The 17,902-nt window shown below is 52.4% G+C and overlaps 1 protein-coding gene across 1 annotated transcript in view; it reads right to left on the bottom strand.

Annotated features, from left to right (window-relative positions):
• Positions 1-7,685: 7,685 nt before the first annotated feature.
• LOC114070566 (excitatory amino acid transporter 5-like) overlaps positions 7,686-17,902 on the bottom strand; it is a 14,365-nt gene continuing 4,148 nt past the window's right edge. The window contains exons 3-11 of the mRNA XM_027908039.1: positions 16,904-17,116; positions 16,191-16,233; positions 15,231-15,453; positions 12,318-12,417; positions 11,887-12,120; positions 10,289-10,483; positions 9,542-9,676; positions 8,197-8,296; positions 7,686-8,090 (exon numbers count right to left, since the gene is read on the bottom strand). Of these exons, the coding sequence (XP_027763840.1) occupies positions 7,953-8,090; positions 8,197-8,296; positions 9,542-9,676; positions 10,289-10,483; positions 11,887-12,120; positions 12,318-12,417; positions 15,231-15,453; positions 16,191-16,233; positions 16,904-17,116 (1,381 nt within the window). The 3' untranslated portion in view covers positions 7,686-7,952. The remainder of the gene's footprint in view (positions 8,091-8,196; positions 8,297-9,541; positions 9,677-10,288; positions 10,484-11,886; positions 12,121-12,317; positions 12,418-15,230; positions 15,454-16,190; positions 16,234-16,903; positions 17,117-17,902) is intronic.

Here is a 17,902-nt window from a genome sequence, read left to right as displayed (position 1 = left end):
AGCTGTCCCAGCCTGGCTCCAGAGCAGAGGGGCTCCAGCCCTGGCAGCATCTCCGTGGCCTCCTCTGGACTCTCTCCAGCAGCTCCAGGTCCTTGTGCTGTTGTTCCCCAGGGCTGGGGCAGCTCTGCAGGGGGGTCTCACTGAGGGGGCAGAGGGGCAGAATCCCCCCCTCCCACACTGTGGGACCAGCCCAGGGCATGGGGGGTTTTTGGGTGCCAGCACACATGGCCAGGGTGTGTGGAGCTTCTCGTCCACCAACACCCCCAAGTCCTTCTTCTCAGGGCTGCTCTTACTGAGTTCTTCTCCTGGTCTGTGCTCGTGTCTGCGATTGCCCTGAGCCAGGTGCAGGACTGGTTATTTGGACTGGTTAAACTTGATTAATAAAATAAATAAATAATCATTTAATTTATTAATAAATACTTCTTTTGCATCACTTCCAATCTCAAGAACTTCTGTTCCATCAGGAGGTTCTGTGCTCCAGTCAGTGACTGTCAGAGAATAAGCAAGGGGTTAACTAATGCACAGACTTTGTTTTGATTCTGGGCTTTAATGAATAGGAGAATCATGTTCTTTTTACACCAGTGAGTTTGAATAGCCAAGCAGTGCCACTGAGCTCTTATCTTAATTTTGCTTTACCAGCAGGGTGTACTAGGACAAGCTCCGTGATTCTTTTGATTCTCTCCTCGGCCCATTAGAAATTATCATCTCATTTTTTCCTGTCTTCCCAAGTTGGTGTGTGGGCTAATTCTTAAAGTCTCTTTAGTGCTTTGAATTTATTGTTTTGATTCACACACTGGTTGGCAGTTTGGATAACGAGCAGTTGAAGAGGGGGAGCTGGTTCCAGGTTCTGCCCAGCCTGCCGAGCTGGTGTGTGGGACACTGCACCCCCAACCTCAGCCCAGTCTGTGGGGCACAGGCAGCAGATGCATCTTGGTTTCTCCAATAGCATTTTCTTACTGTCTGTCTCCCAAGATAGGGAGCAGCACCCTGGGGCACAGCCAGGCTGATCTCACCAGTGCACTGGATATTCCTCGTGGGATGTACTAAAGGAAAACAGTCAGCAGAGCCTGTGTTTGTGGATGGGGAGGGGAGAAAAGAGCTCTTGGGAGAGCAGCTCTTCTGGGGGGCTTACATCAAGAAAGCTGTGTTTGAGTGTGTGGAGGGAGGGATGGGAAATGGAGGAGGGGTCCTTGTTTGTATCTGCCCATTTACAGGGTTCTTGAGTCTCTGTTTTATATCTGCCAATTTACGGGGGGTTGCACCTTTCTCTGTCCATCTGCTCTGGTGCTGTTGAGGTAAGAGCTGGTGACTACCACTGCCCCAGTGGAGCTGCTGGAGGAGCTCAGGGTTCACCCTGGGCAGTGTCACTCGGTTATTTCTGTTCTCTGCTGCCTGGCTGTGTCACTGCTGAGGCCTGGCTGCTGCTCACCGAGCTCCTGCCTTTGCTGGATCATGAGGGGAAAGGGGAAAGGCAGATTTTATGACTGCAGGTGATACAGTTCAGGTCTGCAGGTGAAAACAGCCTGGGCAGTTCCCTGTGGGTGGTTTATGCGTGGTTGGAAAGGCGAGGGGGTGAGAACAGAGAGTTCTGCTTTGATGGCTCTAGTTGTGAGCAAGTGAGTAATTGTTGCTGGGGAAGGATGTGTGTGAATGGTTCATCTCCTGCGTCAGGCTTCATGTCTAGGAACTGCAGATCGTTTGGAGGGAAGCATGATCTTGGAGAGGAGCTGGTCACTGGGTAACGGCTGGCTGGGTGCAGCATCCTTGGGAAGAGTTGCTGATACAGGAGCAGTAGAAACCAACAATTAAAGGTCAGGATTGGCATTTTGTTGGCATTAGGAGGAGAATCATGAGAAATTCAGCCTGGCTCGAGCTGTGACACCAACAACACATGCCTGCCAGCTTTTAAATGCAAAGAGCATGTGTTCTGTCTGTCTCCAGTGACTGCAGCCTGTTAAAGTAAATAACTGCTTGGGAAGTGGCATTTGGAGGGCAGGCAGCGAGACACAGAAATGGAGTGAGATGTCTAGAGACAACACTGTTCTGGAGGTGCTGTCATCATGTGCTGTTCTCAATGTTTTAGCCCCACGATCTGGTTTAAGGTTTTGCAGTTGAAGACTTCAGAATATTGAAAGGGAAACAAGGAGGAGAATGGCCAAGTACCCATTTTGTTGTGATTCAAGGAAGGACAGTGAATAGAAGATCTCTGAGGTGAGATGGCCAGGTAAGTGAAGCAGCAACTTTGGGGTTGGGTGTAATATTTCAGCTTTATCATTCTTTCCTGTCTATGCTGAGCTGTGGTTTGGGTAAGTCCATGCCTCAGAGTGAAAGCCAAAATTTGACCTTACAGAGTTTGAAGCCTCAGGATTCTAAAAATAGGTATCTTTGCTCAGAATTGTAATTTAGAATGGGATTCATCCTACTGACTCAAGCTATTAGAAGTCTTAGCATCCAATCCAAACCCATCAGTAAGAGCCTTCTGAAGACATCTCCTCCTACAGTCTGAGGTGTACTGCTCAGAAAGGTGCCTGGCTCTCCCTGTTGGCTGCAGGGCACTTCATCTGTGTAGTTTAAATGAGTTCCATTCCTTCTAGAAAATAAAGGTAAGTGCACCTTGCACACCCGGGTGTCAGGACCTGTGCCCCTCCACGAGTGTGGCTGCTCCTGACATGGATTTCAGAGCTCCTTCCCCACCTTGAGAAGTTTGAAGAAGTGTGGGAAGTTTGCAGCTGGAGAATGTCCACCACGGTGAGGGGCAGCACTGCAGAACTGCCCAGGCTGGGGAAGGCCAAGGTAATGAGTCCCTGGGGCACCTCTGCACCATCTGCTCTGCATGGCCAAGGGCTGATGGGCTCTGTGGGGTGAGGGGGATCTGAACACCAGCCCTGGGGACCCAGCACAGGTGCAGATGCAACTTTTAGGAAGCTACAAAGGATCTGGAGAGGGTCTTTGGACAAGGACCTGGGGTGACAGGACAAGGGGGAATGGCTTCCCACTGCCAGAGGGCAGGTTAGGTGGGATATTGAGAAGAGATTTTCCCCTGTGAGGGTGGGCAGGCCCTGGCACAGGTTGCCCAGAGCAGCTGTGGCTGCCCCTGGATCCCTGGGAGTGTCCAAGGCCAGGTTGGACGGGGCTTGGAGCACCCTGGGCTGGTGGAAGGTGTCCCTGCCCATGGCAGGGGTTGGAACAAGATGAGCTTTGAGGTTCTTTCCAAGCCAAACTGTTCTGGGATTTTCTGCATTGGAACACTTCATAAAGAATGATGAGGTAGATTTGAACTTTTGCTGTGAAAGTTTGCAGATGGTCCCACGAACACGGACACTGCTGTGTCCCACTGTGCTCTCATTCATAGCTGCGTCTCGAGGAGGAGCTGCTGAGTTCCCTGGGGCTGTGGGGTGGGATGTGCTGAGCTTCACCTGCCTGTAGGAAGGGTTGAAATACTTCATTCAGATTTTCTAGAAAGTTTCATTATCCCATCAGACAAAATTGAGAGATTCCTTATGGAAACAAAGATGTGGGGTGAATTGGAAGAGGCAGAGGTAGAAAACCACCAGAGCACATCCCTAGGGAGGCATTCACTCCTTCAAGGTGTGAATTTAGTGTAGGTTACCTGCTGGGAAAAAAAAAAAAAAAAAGAAAGGTATATGTGTTGCTTAGAGCTGCTTTAGAAATCTGGTTTTACAGAGAAAGCGAGTGTTTTAGCAGATTTTGAATAAAGACTTTCAAAACTTCTTGTGGAATGGAACTTTGAAAATTATTCTAGAAAACCTGCAGAGAGTAATTTTGAAACAGGTAGTATTTTAAAATAAAAAATGGGAGGTTTGGGCTGGTTTTCACAGCTGTTGTTTGGATCAGTAAAACACAAACAGATGTGTTTTAGTCCAAAGGAAGGACGGCAGCAGCACACTCTGCTGACTGACTGTGCCTTTCCAACTCCATCTCCACATCCTCAAAAGATGTAAAAAGTGAAAGTCAAAACTCATAATTTTTATAAATTCAGATATATAACCACAGTTTATGCTCTGGAATACAACTGCTGCTCAGAAAAGAACCATCCTGTAGGATCAGGGGAACTTATCCACAGGCTGTAGGAACAAGCTGCTGTCTTGTGGGGAAAGTTTACACTCCAGTCATTCAGTTCAGTGCAGAGTCTTTTAAACTTTGTGTTTGTGCTCAGTCACATCCCAAATTCCCCAGAACCACTGTGGAAGTGTCATCCCCTGATCAAAGCTCGTGGGGACAGTAGGCTGGTTTTCTGCCCATGTTTGGGAGGTGTCCCAAAGCCAAGGACTGCTTTGACTTTTTCTGAATAACCTCAAACCCCATAAATGCCTTTTACAGGGATTTACTTCACCAGAGAAGCTTTCTGTGACTTTTTTTCCTCAGTGAAATAACTATTTAACAGCCAGAGTCCTTCTCCCAGTTGCTCCCCAATTTTATTACAATATTAATACACACCAGCCATAACCTGGGAATCACCTGTGTTACCAGGTAGCTGAGATTCTTTGTTTGTAAGGAAAAAAAGGATTTCCAAGGAAGAAATGTAGGTTTGGAGCTTGTGTTCTTTCTGTACACCAGCTTTCTGTGCTGTTGGGTGTGTGCCTTGCCCTGCCTGTGCTTTTTCAGTTGCGCGCAAATAAACTGAATTAGGTTTTCAGTGCCAGAACGGAGAGAGGCACCTCTCTTTCTTACAGGTATCTGGGAAAATAAAGTACTTTGAAGGTGCAGTGTATCAGTCCTTAGGATTTAATCATAGAATCACAGAATGTCCTGATGGTCCTTGAGTTGGAATGGTCCCCTAAGACCATCAAGTCTTAACTCCTGGCCCTGCCCAGGGCACCCCAACAATCCCCCCCTGTCCCTCAGAGCGTTGTCCAAACGCCCCTGGAGCTCTGGCAGCCTTGGGGCCGTGCCCACTGCCCTGGGGAGCCTGGGCAGTGCCCACCACCCTCTTTATTTTTTAGCCTTTTTTGGAGGCTGAGTAGATGAGTTTTGGTTTGCCAGCAAGAGACCTCATTTTTCCTGGTGTGGGACACGATACTTCACCTCCCTCCCACCCTGGTCTCCTGAACCCAGTCAGGACAGAAAAAAACTCCTCCAGCTGATGGCCAGTGACTTTGCCCAGACCCTGTGCTACTTTCTTGTCTTCTAGAAGTCTCTTGTCCCTGAACCCCCAGTAAGTTTGCCCTGTGCAAGAGCTGTGCTGACATTTTGAGTACACTGCTGTTCCCCACAAGCAGCAGATAAGCACTGGTGTCAGTGTCCCCCCAGCAGCAGCTTCTGGAAAATACAGGCGGGGTTGGGATGGTGCCACCCCAAGGACAAAGGTGGGGACAGTGGGCACCTCTCCAGCCTCTGAACTGGGACATTCAGTAAATGTGCCTCTTTCACTTTGCCACATTTCCTTTTCCCTCTTCAGGCTGTTCAGGTGTCTCTCTTGTGCCTGTGTGCAGTGCTGGAGATGGATTGTCTTTGGTGCCTTGGCGTTTTCCCATCAGTAATGATGGCATCCCTCTGAGCTCGACCACAGACAGACTGTCAGAAGCATTTGGATTATTTCCCCCCTTCTTTTATCCTGTTAGAGTGGCACAGTGATGACAGCTCAGTTTTGGAGTGGCTGGGTGGTTAAAGCTCTGCCTTGCTGTGTTTGTCACAAGGTGTGAGGCTCCATGGGCTCTGACGTGACAATTTATTTTAACCTCACTAGCACCAACATCCTGCTAATTGCCCAAATCAGAACTTCTCTGCCAAAATTTATCTCGATAGTAGGAGGTATTACCAACACTTCCAAGGCCAAGTTGGACATGGCTTGGAGCAGTGTGGTCTAATGGAGGGTGTCCAAGGTGGAACAAGGATGAGCTTTCAGGTCTCTTCCAACCCAAAGCATTCTGTGACTGATAAACCACAAGACCTGCAGCTCCTGAGCTGTTTGTGCAGAGGGTGGTTGGCTTCACCAGCTCTGGATTTATTACTGGATGTAATATTCAGGTTTTTTAGTCATACTTTGTTCTGTATTGCAGTGGGCTTGGGGGTGTGCTGTTTAAGTTGTTTTAGTAGGATTGCAGCCTCTGAGGGCGAGGGAAGAGCTGGGTGTGCTGGAGGGCACAGAGTTCTGTGATGGGGCTGCCAGAGGCTCATCCTGCAGCCCCAGCACTCACCCAAGGCCCTCTGCCCTGGACATTCAGTCCTGCCTTTGGGTTAATTGTGTGCTGTAATGTCCAGAGCTCGTTAATGAGGGGGGAATGGATGTGAGGGTGGGGCTTATCTTGGCTGCCTGTGCAGGTACCTTTGCTGGTTGGCTTGGGCTCACCTGGAGGGATGTGAGCACTCCCAGGCACCAGTGACTGCACCAGAAAGGTCTCATAAATCATCCTTTTAATCTTTGCCTGTTTTAAATTGCTGCCTTGGAGCAGGAGCTTTGGAAGTGTTTGTCCAGCTGTACCTGGGGGGGATGTGGGTCACTGGTGTGTCCTGGAGCTGGAGCTGCCTGGAGCCTCCCCAGGGTTCCCCAGCACCTCCCCGGGGGCTGTGGGGTACCTGAGCTTGCTCCAGGTGTAAAGGAACAACCACAGAACCCTTCAGAGCCACTGGAGCTGACCTGTGTGTGTGATGCATCCAGGAGATCACAAATGGGACAGGAGGGAGGGAGGGATGACTGCAGGAGCTGCAGAGCTTGATTTGAAATGTGATTATTTTGTTTTGCAAAAGATGTGGCTGCTCCTGCTGAGGAGCAGTTGGGCTGTATTGTTTAAAAAGGTATAAATAACCTCCCCAAGGAGGAAAGGGTGAGAAAGGCCAAGGTTAACAGCAGTGCCTCAAGCTTACCTGGCCCAGGATTCTGGGTCTTGGAAGGCTTTTGGAAGTTAATCAGAGATGACTCATTTTGTGCAAAAGCTGGTTATTTAATGACTTCTGCTTTTCATTTGGCAAAACAGGAATGAATATTTCTTCTAAATTAGAAAATCTTTTATAACCTCTGACTCCAGCATGAAAGAATTCTGCACAGAAGGTGTTTTCTTTATGTCCAACTGGAGAACAGTTCAGTGATGTGAGGGGGATCTGAGCTGTGTTACAAGTCCTAATGCTGTGGCAGGAAAGACCAAGAGGGAGAAGAGGGATGAGATAGCATTTTGAGAGAGAAATTAATTCAGTTACATGAATCATTGGTATAAAAGGCTCTTGTGGAGAAGGCTGCCCTGGGAAGCCTAGATTTTAAGGCTGTAATTGGAATTTGAGCTTAGGGACAGATCCTTAGCTGGGAAAATCAACACTACTGCAATTGGGCCCAGTCAGTTAGTTCACTGTAATAAAACAGCTGCAGGAAGAGCTTCCAGCTGGTCCTTCCATCCCTGCAGCCAGTGGATCCCACTGTTCTTGCCGAGTGGAACAGCTCAGCCATGCTGTCTGTAACCTGACAGCTGGGAAATCCAGTTACATCCAACTTGGATTTTGAGCTCTAGACAAAAAAACACTTAATCTTGGTTTTTAGATGAGAACACAGTAATAAAATAAAAAGCAATGATTTAAAAAAATAATCTCTATAATAAGGAAAACAAAAGCTTCTGGAGCACAGCCTGACCTGCAGGGAAGAACTGCTGGCCTAGAGGGGTCAGAGTTGTGCCCCATCCCTGCTGCACTCTCACCAAATCCAGTCTGCTAACACCTGGTCCCCTCCCTAACCTTCACAAACAGCTGAACTGGGAAAATGGGAGTTATAAAACCTTCAAACCCAGCCATTTCAGACAGGCTAGCGAGCTCCCAGCTGTGTCCTGGCATCTGGCTCCCTGCCCCTTGGGTGCCTGCCAGAGTCCCAGAGTCTTCAAAGGATAGAGAGGATTTTCCCACTTTTTGTGCCAAGTAAGGCACAATGCTTGCAGAGCATCCATGTTCGACACTCCCAATGTCAGTGTTTAGCACCAAGAAGCCATTCCTGGGAGCAGGAATGCTGTCATCTACACCTGGCAGATGCTATAGTGAACTCCTGCGGGATCCACCAAGGACTCTTCGACCATTTCAATCACATTCTCTTTGGGATGCAGGTGAGAGGGCTCTGTGGGGGGAAGCTTGTCTATGTTGTTCACCGGCTTTTGCTGCAAAGAGAAGAAGCACCCCTTTAATTTCTGGAGCGAGCCCGTGCCCCCTGTCTGTGCTGCCGTGCCCCGAGTTCCCCCGCCCTCCCAGCCGTGCTGGACGTACCGGGGGGGCCTTTGGGGCGAAGTCCTTCTGGCAGACGTGTGCGATGATGCCGGCGGCCAGGGCGTCACCCAGGACGTTGGTCATGGTGCGCAGCCGGTCCCTGGGGAGAGACGGTGTGAGGGGCAGGGTGGGCACAGCCAGCGTGCCCAGGCTGGGGGGGGGCTTTGGAACATTTCAGCCCCCATCCCAAGTGTCCCCCTGGTGCTGCTCATGGCAGGGAGAGCCAAGTGCTGCGATGGTTTTGGAAATACAGAGAGAAAACAGTCCCTGTGACGTCTCTGTGAGCCCTGTGCTGGGTCTGCCCCAGCCTGGCATGTGTTCAGTGCACGGACCTGCCTGTGCCACCTCCAGACCGGGACATTGGCATTGTCTGTGCTCAGTGTGGGGGTGAGCTGCCTCAGCGGGTCACAAACTCCCTGAAATGCCTCTCAGGGACAAAATCCTGTAGGTCCAAGCACAGCACTTGTCTGGCTTACCCAGGCACCTCTCACATCAGCAGATCACAGGTGATGGTGCTGTGTACCCTGTGATGCTGAAAGGCTGAACTGGTGTTGTGTTACCTTTCATTTAAGTGAAAGAAAGGCACTGCTCCCCCTCTGCCCAGGGGGCTGTGGAGTACAAACCAGCCACCCACGTGTCAGTTCTTCAACTCAGCATCTGCTCTGTGTGGTTTCTCATCTAATGATTTCCTTTGCTTTTAAAAGGGGACAATTTAAAACAGTGCTGCATCCAGTGGGTGGCTGGTCCCCCAGGGATCAGTGCTGGGCCCAGTTCTGTTTAATGTCCCTACTGATGATCTGGATGAGGGGATTGAGTGTACCATCAGCAAATTTGCAGCTGACACCAAGCTGAGGGGTGTGTTGATGTGCTGGAAGGCAGGAGGGCTCTGCAGAGGGACCTGGACAGGCTGGATCCATGGGCTGATTCCAGTGGGATGAGGTTCCACCAGGCCAAGTGCCGGGTCCTGCCCTTTGGCAGCCCCAGGGCTGGGACAGAGTGGCTGGAGAGCAGCCAGGCAGGGAGGGAGCTGGGAGTGCAGAGGGACAGGAGCTGAATATGAGCCAGAGTGTGCCCAGGGAGGGGGAGGAGTCACCATCCCTGGAGGTGTTTGAGGTGAGACTGGATGTGGCCTCAGTGCCATGGGCTGGGAACCACGGCAGGGTTGGATCAAGGGTTGCACTTGATGATTTCAGAAGTCTTTTCCAACCCGGCTGATTCTGTGATTTCACAAGGTGTGTGTTCTGTTTGTGACCAGTGTAATCCAGCATCAGTTTCTGTCTCGAGATCAATGTGGTTTCATCCCCCAAGAGGAAGATAACCCATAGCAGGCCTGGAGAGCACTTACAGAGCCCAGTCGACGGCGATGATGAGGGTGATGTCCTCGGTCGGGAGCCCCACCGAGGTGAGCACGATGACCATGGTGACGAGCCCGGACTGTGGGATGCCAGCGGCGCCCACGCTGGCGGCCGAGGCCGTGATGCTGCAACGAGAAGGTGGTTGTGCAATTCCACGAGCGTGTGTGCACAGAAAAGTGAGTTCTTCCTCCAGGGAAGGACTGGGTTGGACTGGCTTCCTCCACCTTCCTGCTCCTGGGTGCCATCCCGACCCCCTGCCTGTGCACAGCTGGTGTCCTTGTACAGCTCCCCTCTGCCTTCAGGGGAGGGAGCCCCTGCTTTAAACCCCTAAATATTTGCGACTGTACCTAATTATTATTATCTATTCAGGTGCTTTATTTTCCTGCTGATAGAATGCAGATAACCTATTCCTGAAGGGGAGTAAATGGCACCTGCAGAAACCCTCGTGTGCTCGGATCCTGCAGTGCTGACCTGCTCCAGCTGTGCTGGCTGTACAGCTGGGCTTTTCCCTACAGGAAAGTCCTTGACCTGCAGCAGATTCCGGGTGCAGAGCCCAGCCCAGCATTCCCTGGCACATAATGCAGGGGCTGCCCCTTTCCCTGCTCCTCAGCTTCCCAGGAGAGTTCACTCTGTGCATTAACAAGACCTCTGTGAACAGGAAAAGTGCGAGAGGTCATCCTGATGTCTGTAAATGGGAACGGAGAGAAATAATCCGGGTGCTGCAAAGAAACCTTTACCTTATGGTGATAATTTGTCCCAGATCCAGCTCGTACTCGTTGACCTGGGCGATGAAGATGGCAGCGACAGCCTCGTAGAGCGCGGTGCCGTCCATGTTGATGGTGGCGCCGACGGGGAGCACGAACCGCGCCACGCGCCTGTCGATGCCGTTGTTCTCCAGGAGACACTTGAGGGTGATGGGCAGGGTGGCTGAGCTGCAGGACAAGAAACGATCAGTGATGGTCTCTGTTGCTTGTGTTGAGCGTGACAAGCAGGAGTGGGTGTGATGGGCCCCCCCGAGGGTGCTGAGGCAGCAAAGTAACACCGGTCCCTTCAGCCCCAACCACCTGAGGAAGCGGCAGCATTGGCTGAGTGAGCTGCAGGCTGCAAGAGAAAATGTCAGAATGTGGTCTCAGTGGCTGAAGGAGCCACTCTGAGCAGCTCTGTGCCGTGGCTGCAGCTCTGCTGTGCGTCCCTGGCCCCCACAGTAATCCTGCAGCTCCTCCTGGTGCGTGGCACAGGGTGGGACAGCACTGGCCGTGCCGGGGTCCAGCCAGACCCCCGTGCTCCTTGTGTGTCTCCTCTGTGCCGTGGGCACGAGGGGCAGCTCCCTTGGCTCCTGCACCCCCTGAACTCCCTCTTGTTTCTCTCCAGCAGGAGGACCTGAGCTGTCCCACGGGAGCCAGGATGAGGACACGGACAAGAAGAACAAGTGGAAGAAAGGAGACCGCAGAAAAGAAGTTGATGGGATCAGGACAGAGTCTGGGAGGCCAGGACTGCTTCTGGGAAAGGAGCTGGATGCAGAGCACAGCACAGTGGCCCCCAGGCACAGACCTTGGGGCTGGGACAAGGAGCAGGGTGTTCCCTCCCTCCCTCCATCCCTGTGTGCCATCCCCCCAGCTCCCTTAGCTTGGCTGCAGAGCAGAGGGAGGAGGAGCCTGATGGAGACAGAGCTGGAGACCCAGTTCAGGAGGAGGCCAGGACATTAGGAGTTGCAGAAGCCCCTGCAGCAGTGGGGGCTTGGGAAGGGAGTTGCTGTCTAGGTGGCTTTACTGGGATTATGTGAAGAAGCAACAGGGAGGGCAGAAAAACCATTTGCTTCTTTGCCTGGTCAGATGTTTTCTAGGAAAATGTTTGAACTTGTGTAGCTTATGGTGTAAAGTTCCTTCATTGCTGTAAAGAATGTTTTTCAATGAAAATACAGTAGATAAATATAATGTAAAATTGCAAAACCTTTTAAAAGCAGACAAGGTTTTTCTGTGGAGGAATTTGGGATATACGGAGTTGATCTTAGATTGTCAGAAAAGTGTCCAGAAGAGCTTTTGATGTTTTCAGGTAAACACCAGGATCATAATCCCATGTATTTGTATAAAGCACCTACAACAGTTCTAGTTTGAATTCATGGAAAGAAAACTGCAGCATTTGAAAGAAGCACACACACACACACACAGAGAGGCCAGGGCAGGGCCAAGAATCCGCTTCCCCTGAAAACAAGGAGCATAATTTAAGTTACACCTGTCCTCCTGTACAGCTCACCTGGCCACACACAGCCTCGCCTCCCCTGCTAAACCAGATTACTGCTCAGAGGTATGGGCAGGTTTCAGCCACGTTTTCCTACCTGGAGGACGTAGCTAAGGCGATCAGCAAGGCTTGCAGGATCCCCTGAATGAAAGCAAAGGGGTTTTTCTTAGTTATGAGCACAAAAAGCAGAGGTAAAATGACGAGTCCGTGCACGGCGAGCCCTGACACTACTGTGATGACATACAGTCCCAGCTTCTGTCCTATAACCGATGGATCTTCCATCTCCAGGATCTTCCCAGCAATGAGAAATACAATGCCAAAGGGGAAGTACCTGCAAAGAATAGGAATAAAAAATGATTTATGAGGATGCAGCAGTGCCTGAAGCACTGTGTGACACACACTGCAGTGTTTGGTACAGCTGAACAGAAACAGATCCAGGGCTCACAACAGACACATGCAGAGGTGTGACCAGCTCTGCCATTAGACAGCAGGAAGGAAAACAACTGAATCAACTGAAACTAGATTTACCAAACGGCCATGGAGACAATTTTCATAACGGCTTCGTTCAGGCACTGGCACACATTGACCAGGGGGGCTCCACGCTCGCCCATTCTTCCCAGGAGGAGTCCTGCAACCAAACACAGGGGTCAGGTTACTCAGGAGCCCCACAGGAGCAGCCCAGCCCTGGAGGCTCTGGTGGCCACAGGGCAGGGGGCACTGGGCAAGCCCCCCCCTCAGCACGGGCTCCAGCAGGCATGGCCGTTCTCTGCTCCCAGCAAACACGTCTGCCTTCCCTCACCAAACCCTCCAAGCCTGGAGCTGGACTCTCCCTCGCACAGAAACCAGATAAACCTCCCTGCTGCTCAGAGCTGGGAGAGTCCCTTCCCGAGGTGGATAAACTGCGGATTAGCTGGATTAGGAGGATAGCTGCGTTGCTGTTTGGTAATACAAGAATAATGAGCTCCGGAAGCAAAAATGGATTTTCGTGCAGGATGAAGCCCGGTGGGGTTCTCTGCAGCCGGGGGTGTGGGGCTGTGCTGCAGCCCTGACCCTGCCCAGGTTGGCCCCACGCCACGAGTGCCACTCGGATCACTCCAGCAGTGCTCGGGGTCCTGGTCCCGTGGGCTGTTCCCTCCTGGCAGGGCTGTTCCTCACCCACAGGCTGTTCCCTGGTGGTGACAACACATGTGGCTGTGCACTGATACGTCAGGAAGGATCCGACTGAGTTGCTTGGATACAGCCATTAAGCCTCCTCTCTTAAGTCTGTTTTTTCCTTTTGATGTTGTTGCATTAACCTAATCCAGCCTGATTTTCTGTTGGAGGAATGCTAGAGCAGAAATACATCAATGGTAGGAGGGGTTATGGTGCTGTCTGGTCTGCCAGTGTTAAATCCCATTGCTTTCACTGGCTGGGAGCTTTCCCAGGAACCCACTGAGCAAAGGAAAAAGGAGCCTTTGAGCGTTTTCCCTTATTGTTTCCAGCCCAGAACACGTCTTCCTTGTGTTTGCTAAAATTAATTTTGAAGCACTGTACAGGCATCTGCTTTAGCTTGGAAAGGAAGAAGATAGGCAGGATCTTGTCCCACTCATCCCTCCTCAGTCCTCAGAGGCCCTTGGTGGGTGATTGAATCTCCTGCCTTGCTCAGAAGAGAGATGAGATTTGCCAGGACTTTCAGAAATGAGACAAGGCTTGGCATGTTTAAATCTCAGCTCTGTGGATATTCATCTGGTATTTGATGGCCACAACAGCTGCTTTGGAAGAAAGTTATTGCTCCTCACGTCCTACAGAGCTGATTTGGGACCAGACAGCTTCCTGCTAGGAACTTGAAACCTCTGCTCTTTTCTGGGTTTCAAAGGCAGCAGAGAGGACTGAGGCTCTCAGTGGGAGTGAAGGGACTGTCAGAGCTGGGGTAGCTGTGTGGGGTCTCCATCCACAGCAGAGTGGTGGGACCCAGCGGGTGCTGCGTGGGTGCTTTGGTCTCACACTCACAAACTGCCTGATTTTGCTGTTGCACACAAATACCCTTTGCTGTGGCCTCAGCTGGTTTCCACCTGTCCTCCTTGCCTTGCTGCACCCAGGAGGGGATCCTGTTTCCCAAGCTGTTCCCACTGAACCAGCCGAGTGCCCTCCCCACTCCATGGGGCTGGGGTGCCTTCCCTGTCCCTCTCCTGTTTTCTGCCAGGCCCTTCCTTGCAGGGAAAGCCTCCTGAGGGTAGATGAATCCTCTATCGAGGCCCCCATGCCCAGTGCAGGTGATGCTCTGCCGGTCTGTGGCTCTCTGGAGCTCTGATCCATGCCGGGCAGACACGGGGAGCGCAGCTGGTGGCCGGGGCTGGCTCGGGTGATCTCCTGCTGCTCCTAACTCAGGCTGATCCCACTCCCACGCCACAGGAGTGGTGAAGTGTAATCTCAGAGGAGAAAAGCAGCTTCTTCTTGCAGGTTTGACAGGGCTGTGGGAGGGCACGTGTCCTGCAGGCAAGAGCTCAGCACTTTCCCTGAGCATCCGGGGTCTGCGGGAGGTGTTGGTTGCTGGGACAGGAGTTTGTCAGAGGCAAAGTCTGGAAGGGTCTGTCAGTGGGTCTGGCTCTGCCCAGTCTCACTGTGGCCATGCCCTCCAGGCTCTCCCTGTGTCGTGGCCTTCAGAACTGGCCACTCTGCGTGGCTCTGACAGCAGTCACTGCGCTCCAGCGCTGCGCTGCCTCCACCCCTCAAATCCTCTAATTGGCTTTTTGGTTCCTTATACACAAAGTTCAAGCTCCTTGCCCTCACCTCTTAATCTACACATAATCCTGCCCCCATCCTTATCTCACTGCCTCCTACTCTTTCCTCCTGGTCCCTCCCTCCTTCCTTGCTCAGCCAGCTCCAAGTTCTTCCTTGCAGTGACTTTCTCCCCTTTAAACCTCCTTCTCTCTTGCACGTCTCTCCACAACCTCCAGTCCATCTTTCTTCTCAAAACTGCAGTTGAGCACCTTGTCCACACAGGATTGCAAGCTGTTCAATGCAGAATGCTTCCCTACCTCCTTCAGAAACCCCTGTTGTAAATTCCCATCTATTTGTGACAGCACAAGTCCGACCCCACGGTCACATCCTGGCTGCTCAGGGGGCTGAACGCTCAGCAGGGAGGGTTTGGATCACTGGGAAGAGCTGTGTCCCAGGCAGCCTCTGCACAATTACACCTCACTTCATTCACCAGAAGGACTCCCCAGCTTTTGTTACGGTTTGAAAACCCTCAGGAAGGACCCACGTGTGGGCTGTGAAAGCTCCTCTCAGAAATGTGAGGAGAAAACAGCCTTCCCAGTGCCTACAGCTTCAGTGAGCTCCACCAGGGGTGGTGCTGATGGAGGTCTTGGTACGAGCTGGGCCCGTTTCCCCAGGACAGGAGCAGTGACAAGGACTCGTCCCTGAGCTCTCGCTCAGGCCCCACTCTGGGGGAGCAGGTACCTATTGTGGCAGAGAAGATGACGATCCCCAGCACGTTCATCTCGTTGCTGGTCCCAGCAAGGGTCCTGTAGGTCATCTCTGGCGATGGTGTCAGCTCGAGGAACACGGGCCGGTGGATTTCGGGGTTTTGGTCGTCAGGTGCGAAGTAAATAAAATTGATGGGTTTCCCTGGGCCCTTGGGAGAGCTGGAAGACTTCACCACCGGGACGAGAATGGTTCGGTACTGGAACAGAAGCAAAGGGGGAGGGTGGTGAGCTGTTGGCATGAGCTCCATCCTGCCCTGGACACGGAGGCAAGCCTGGTGCTCCTGGGGGAGCAGGGTGTTTTTCCAGGCAGTAAAAGGCTGGTGGAAATAAGGAGCAAGAGGCAAGAGAAGCTGTGGCTGCTCCCTGCAGGCCTCAGCACAACCACTGCTGGCCAAAGCAGATCCATGGTGGTGTGAGTCAGGTCCCTGTGGGATCCCAGCTCAGCACTGGGGGAGCACTGTGGTCTCCAGGGAGATGTCCCCTCATCCCTCTACCTGAGGTAGATGGTTTCCCAATGCCGTGAGTTTGCTTGTTTTCCCTCTCCCTCCACCCTACCTGGCCCCTCCCCAGCCTGTCCCCTTTGCCCACCCCAAACTGTCCTGTGCCTCCTGTCCCCCCTCTGCTGCCCCTTCCCCCCGGACTGGGAAGCTGCTTTTTGTGTGTAAGACCCTCCCAGGCAGAGGGTCCCTGTGAGTCTGTGTGTCCCCAGCACCCTCCTGCCTTCAGGTGCCCACCCTGGGGGGAGTGGGGGGGAGGCAGAGGGGAGGGGAAGGAGCAAAGGGGAAGGGAAGGACAAAGGGATTAAGGAAGAGGGAAAGGAAGGGCAGGGGAAGGGAGAAGGGGCTCATGTCCAGACTGTGGGTTGGGAAAGAGGATGTCCCATGTGGAGCTGAGCACCATCCCAGCCACCCACAGAGGGGCCAGGTGAACTCACCTGCTGGAATGAAGCTTCAACCAGGTTGGAAGGAAACATGTTTCTGCAAGAGAGCAACGACACGGGGGTTACAGTGTGTTGTGAGAGCACAGGGAGCACCCTGGGAAGCACCTCTGGTGGGAATGGAGACCTGGAGGAGACATTACAGCCAACACCAGCTTGGTGTCCTCTGTGCAGGCAGAGGGCAAAGAGAGGCTGAAAGGTCAACACAGAACAGGACTGAGAACGGCTCATAAATGGGACTCATGGAAAGCCAGAGCCTGGGACAGACATCTGCCACCTGCAGCAGAAGCCTCAGGGCTGGAGCAGAATGCTCAGAGCCTGGTTCAGGCCCTGGAATGCCTCCAGAAATGGAGATTCTCCCCCAGCCCCGGGGTCGGTGCTTCACCCCCTCCCCAGGTATCCCCACCTGCAGCTTTAGGACAGCCCTGGGTCAGCTGGGAAACCCCTGAGCCTTGAGGGAACGTTAATCTGTCTGTTCTCTGCTGCTTCCCCTGCTGGCTGGTGGCTCTGGGAGAGCAGTGACAGTGACAGAGGTCAGAGGGATGTGTGGTGGGGTCAGTGAACCCCACATCGCTGGGCTGGGAGGTACCAGCACCTGCCCAGCAGTTCTCCTGTATCCCTGGAGATCCCAGTGTCTCCTGGGAACTTGGAGCCTTCTGGGAAGACCTTGTCCCCATAAACTTGGCTCCTGCTGAAATCCTGGGACGCACCTGATCAAATCCAGCAGCGCGTCCGCAGAGCTGAGCACTGCCTTGCCCACGATGTAATTGTCCTTCTGGGCAGCTGCACCGGGGTGGATGCTGACCACGAAGATGATCCCCACAGTCACTGCCAGGAAGGTTGTCCAAAGGTAGTAGGTGATGGTGATCAGCCCCATCTTCCCACAGGCCCTGGAGTCCATGGTGGCCAGACCGGACATGAGGCTGCAGCAAAAACGTGGTGGTCAGTTCTGCTGCCAGAACTGCACAGGATGCATCTGATGGGCAACATATCCAAGGTGGGAGAGGTTTCCGTAGATATTTCCTAAACCAGTGCCTAGGTGCATCACTGAGCTCTTGCACGTTCATGTGCCAGTGCCCACAGGGTCTTACACCTGGGATGGGTTTGTGGCAACCCAGGCTGAGCCATGAAGGGCAGGAGACACCTCTTTTCAAGGTCTGGCCATGTTTTTTGTTTTCTCCAAGGGTTAAGAAGTTTGTATTCTTAGTGTATTTTGGTGGTGAATAACTGGATTGTTCTTTTTCGGTAAGATGCTGTTATCCTGAATCTCCTGTGCCATTGCTCTGACTGAGCAGCAGAGGAATGTACCAGCAAAGTTCATGAAATCCTGGTGGGGATGGGCCCCACACCCCCAGAAGAGAGGTGCTCATTCAGATTTCATGCACACTAAGCTTTCCTAAGAAGAAACCCATAAGCTACTTCTTAGCAAAATGGCTAAAAATAGAGAGGGCATTACTGGCTGCCCCAGCAGGGACAGCAGTGCTGTGGTGGGGACAACTCGGTTACAGGACTGGGAGGTCCTCAGTGGATTTGCTGAGGACACCAAGCTGGGAGGAGCTGCTGACTCCCTCAAGAACAGAGAGGTCCCACAGAGAGACCCTGACAAATGTGAGGGCTGGGCAATCCCCAATGGCGTGGTGTTTAACAAAGGCAAACGCCAGATCCTGCCCCTGGGATGGGCAGCCCTGGATGCAGAGACAGACTGGGGA

This window comes from Empidonax traillii, unplaced genomic scaffold (assembly GCF_003031625.1).
Source record: "Empidonax traillii isolate 1590-97213 ecotype Southwest subspecies unplaced genomic scaffold, ASM303162v1 scaffold1602:size438507, whole genome shotgun sequence".
Taxonomy (NCBI): Eukaryota; Metazoa; Chordata; class Aves; order Passeriformes; family Tyrannidae; genus Empidonax; species Empidonax traillii.
The sequence above is the reverse complement of the archived record's forward strand: the minus strand, read 5'-3'. Positions and strand labels throughout refer to the sequence as shown.